The sequence below is a fragment of the Fukomys damarensis genome, unplaced genomic scaffold (genome assembly GCF_012274545.1).
Source record: "Fukomys damarensis isolate Sample0158 unplaced genomic scaffold, DMR_v1.0_HiC HiC_scaffold_27, whole genome shotgun sequence".
Lineage (NCBI taxonomy): Eukaryota > Metazoa > Chordata > Mammalia > Rodentia > Bathyergidae > Fukomys > Fukomys damarensis.
The window spans coordinates 22,928,262-22,929,665 of NW_022900939.1; the positions used below are offsets into that span (position 1 = coordinate 22,928,262).

The 1,404-nt window shown below is 53.2% G+C and overlaps 1 protein-coding gene across 1 annotated transcript in view; it reads left to right on the plus strand.

Moving 5' to 3' along the window:
• The first annotated feature begins 1,114 nt into the window (after positions 1-1,114).
• Cfl1 (cofilin 1) overlaps positions 1,115-1,404 on the plus strand; it is a 4,056-nt gene continuing 3,766 nt past the window's right edge. Inside the window, exon 1 of the mRNA XM_010635954.3 lies at positions 1,115-1,279. Within this exon, the coding sequence (XP_010634256.1) occupies positions 1,277-1,279 (3 nt within the window). The 5' untranslated portion in view covers positions 1,115-1,276. The remainder of the gene's footprint in view (positions 1,280-1,404) is intronic.

Here is a 1,404-nt window from a genome sequence, read left to right on the forward strand (position 1 = left end):
CCGCCGCCGCCGCCGCCGCCGCCGCCGCCTTGTCGTTGCTCTGCGAACTGTGAGGCTCGAAAAAGGTAGAGCTAGGCTCCTCTTCAACCAGGGGCGCTCGAGGAAAGCAGAGGTCAAACTGCATCCTCCACCTGGAGCTCCCAGAGCTCCGCCAGTGGGCGGTGCTGGGGATGTCCACGACTACAACCCCCGGCATGCTCCATGAGACATCCCACTCCTGGGCGTCTCTCTGCATTTACAACCTTTATTCTGTTTAGGGCATCAGGGCTCCTGGTTCCGTTTGCTTCTGACTTGTCAGCGACCTTGCCTTCTCTTCCTGCAGAATGTGAGGCCATGGTCATTGTTCTAAGCCAACACGATCTTGCTGGAGCCCCCCCACTCCAGTTTATTTTAGGCTTATGCTCTCACTGAGCCAGTGAGAATTTTAAATAACCTTAATCCTTTCAGCTAAGTTCAAGTTAAGCTTAGTCTTTATTTCCTCTTTTCATTTCCTGGTAAAGGACACAGAAATTTTGAGTGCACAAGCTCCCGCCCTTCTCTTTATTGCCTTGTTAATCTTCTGAACATCCTTGAACAAAAGTAAAACTCTTCTTACAATTATCCCCTTGTGGCCATTCTCCCTATTTTCCCTTCCTATTCTTATTTTGTCGAAGTTGCTTATGACTTTTTCTCAGGAGACAAAAGGGACTTTGTGCATGGAAGATAAATGTCCAAGACGCCTTTATACTTGCGACTCTGCTTTAAGACCGGATTCCAATGAATAGTTGCTTCGATGCAAAAAAAGCAAGATCCTAACTCCACTAAGCGACTTCAAACCAAGGGATCCAGAAAGTGCCAGAAGGCGTTATGGAAACCATTTCTCTCCTGGAATAAAGAACCGCTTAGTCGGAGATCCTTTTCGGGTCATTTTACCGAGCTCAGGGCCCATTGCTCAGCTCAAAGCGTTCCCTGGGATATTCCTCCAATGAGCTCACTCTGCGCTCTATGGTCCCGCCCCACAGCTGCCTTGGGCTATTTTTCCCAGCACGCACTGCGAAGCCGGGAAGCTGATGACACACAGGGCTGTTACCCGGCGAACCCAACGACAGCGCAGGACCTTCGGACTCCATTTCCCATCGGCCGTGCGGGGAGTGCCGGAAGCCCGCCCCGCCCCTCATTGTGCGGCTCCTACTAAACGGAAGGGGCCGGTAGAGGCCCCGTTCAGTTGGGTCTCGGCAGCAGCTGCATCGGCTCTTGTCTTCTCTATCTCTTTTTGCAGTTTCTCGCTTCCGGAAACATGGTAAGCGGCAGGCTAAGGAGCCCGAAGGCGGTCGGCTGAGCTTGCACGCGTGGGGAATCGGGAGGGAGCGACGTCGGCACCCCCTCCCCCAGAGCCCCGGGCGGGATGAAGGTCTCGTACCCAGC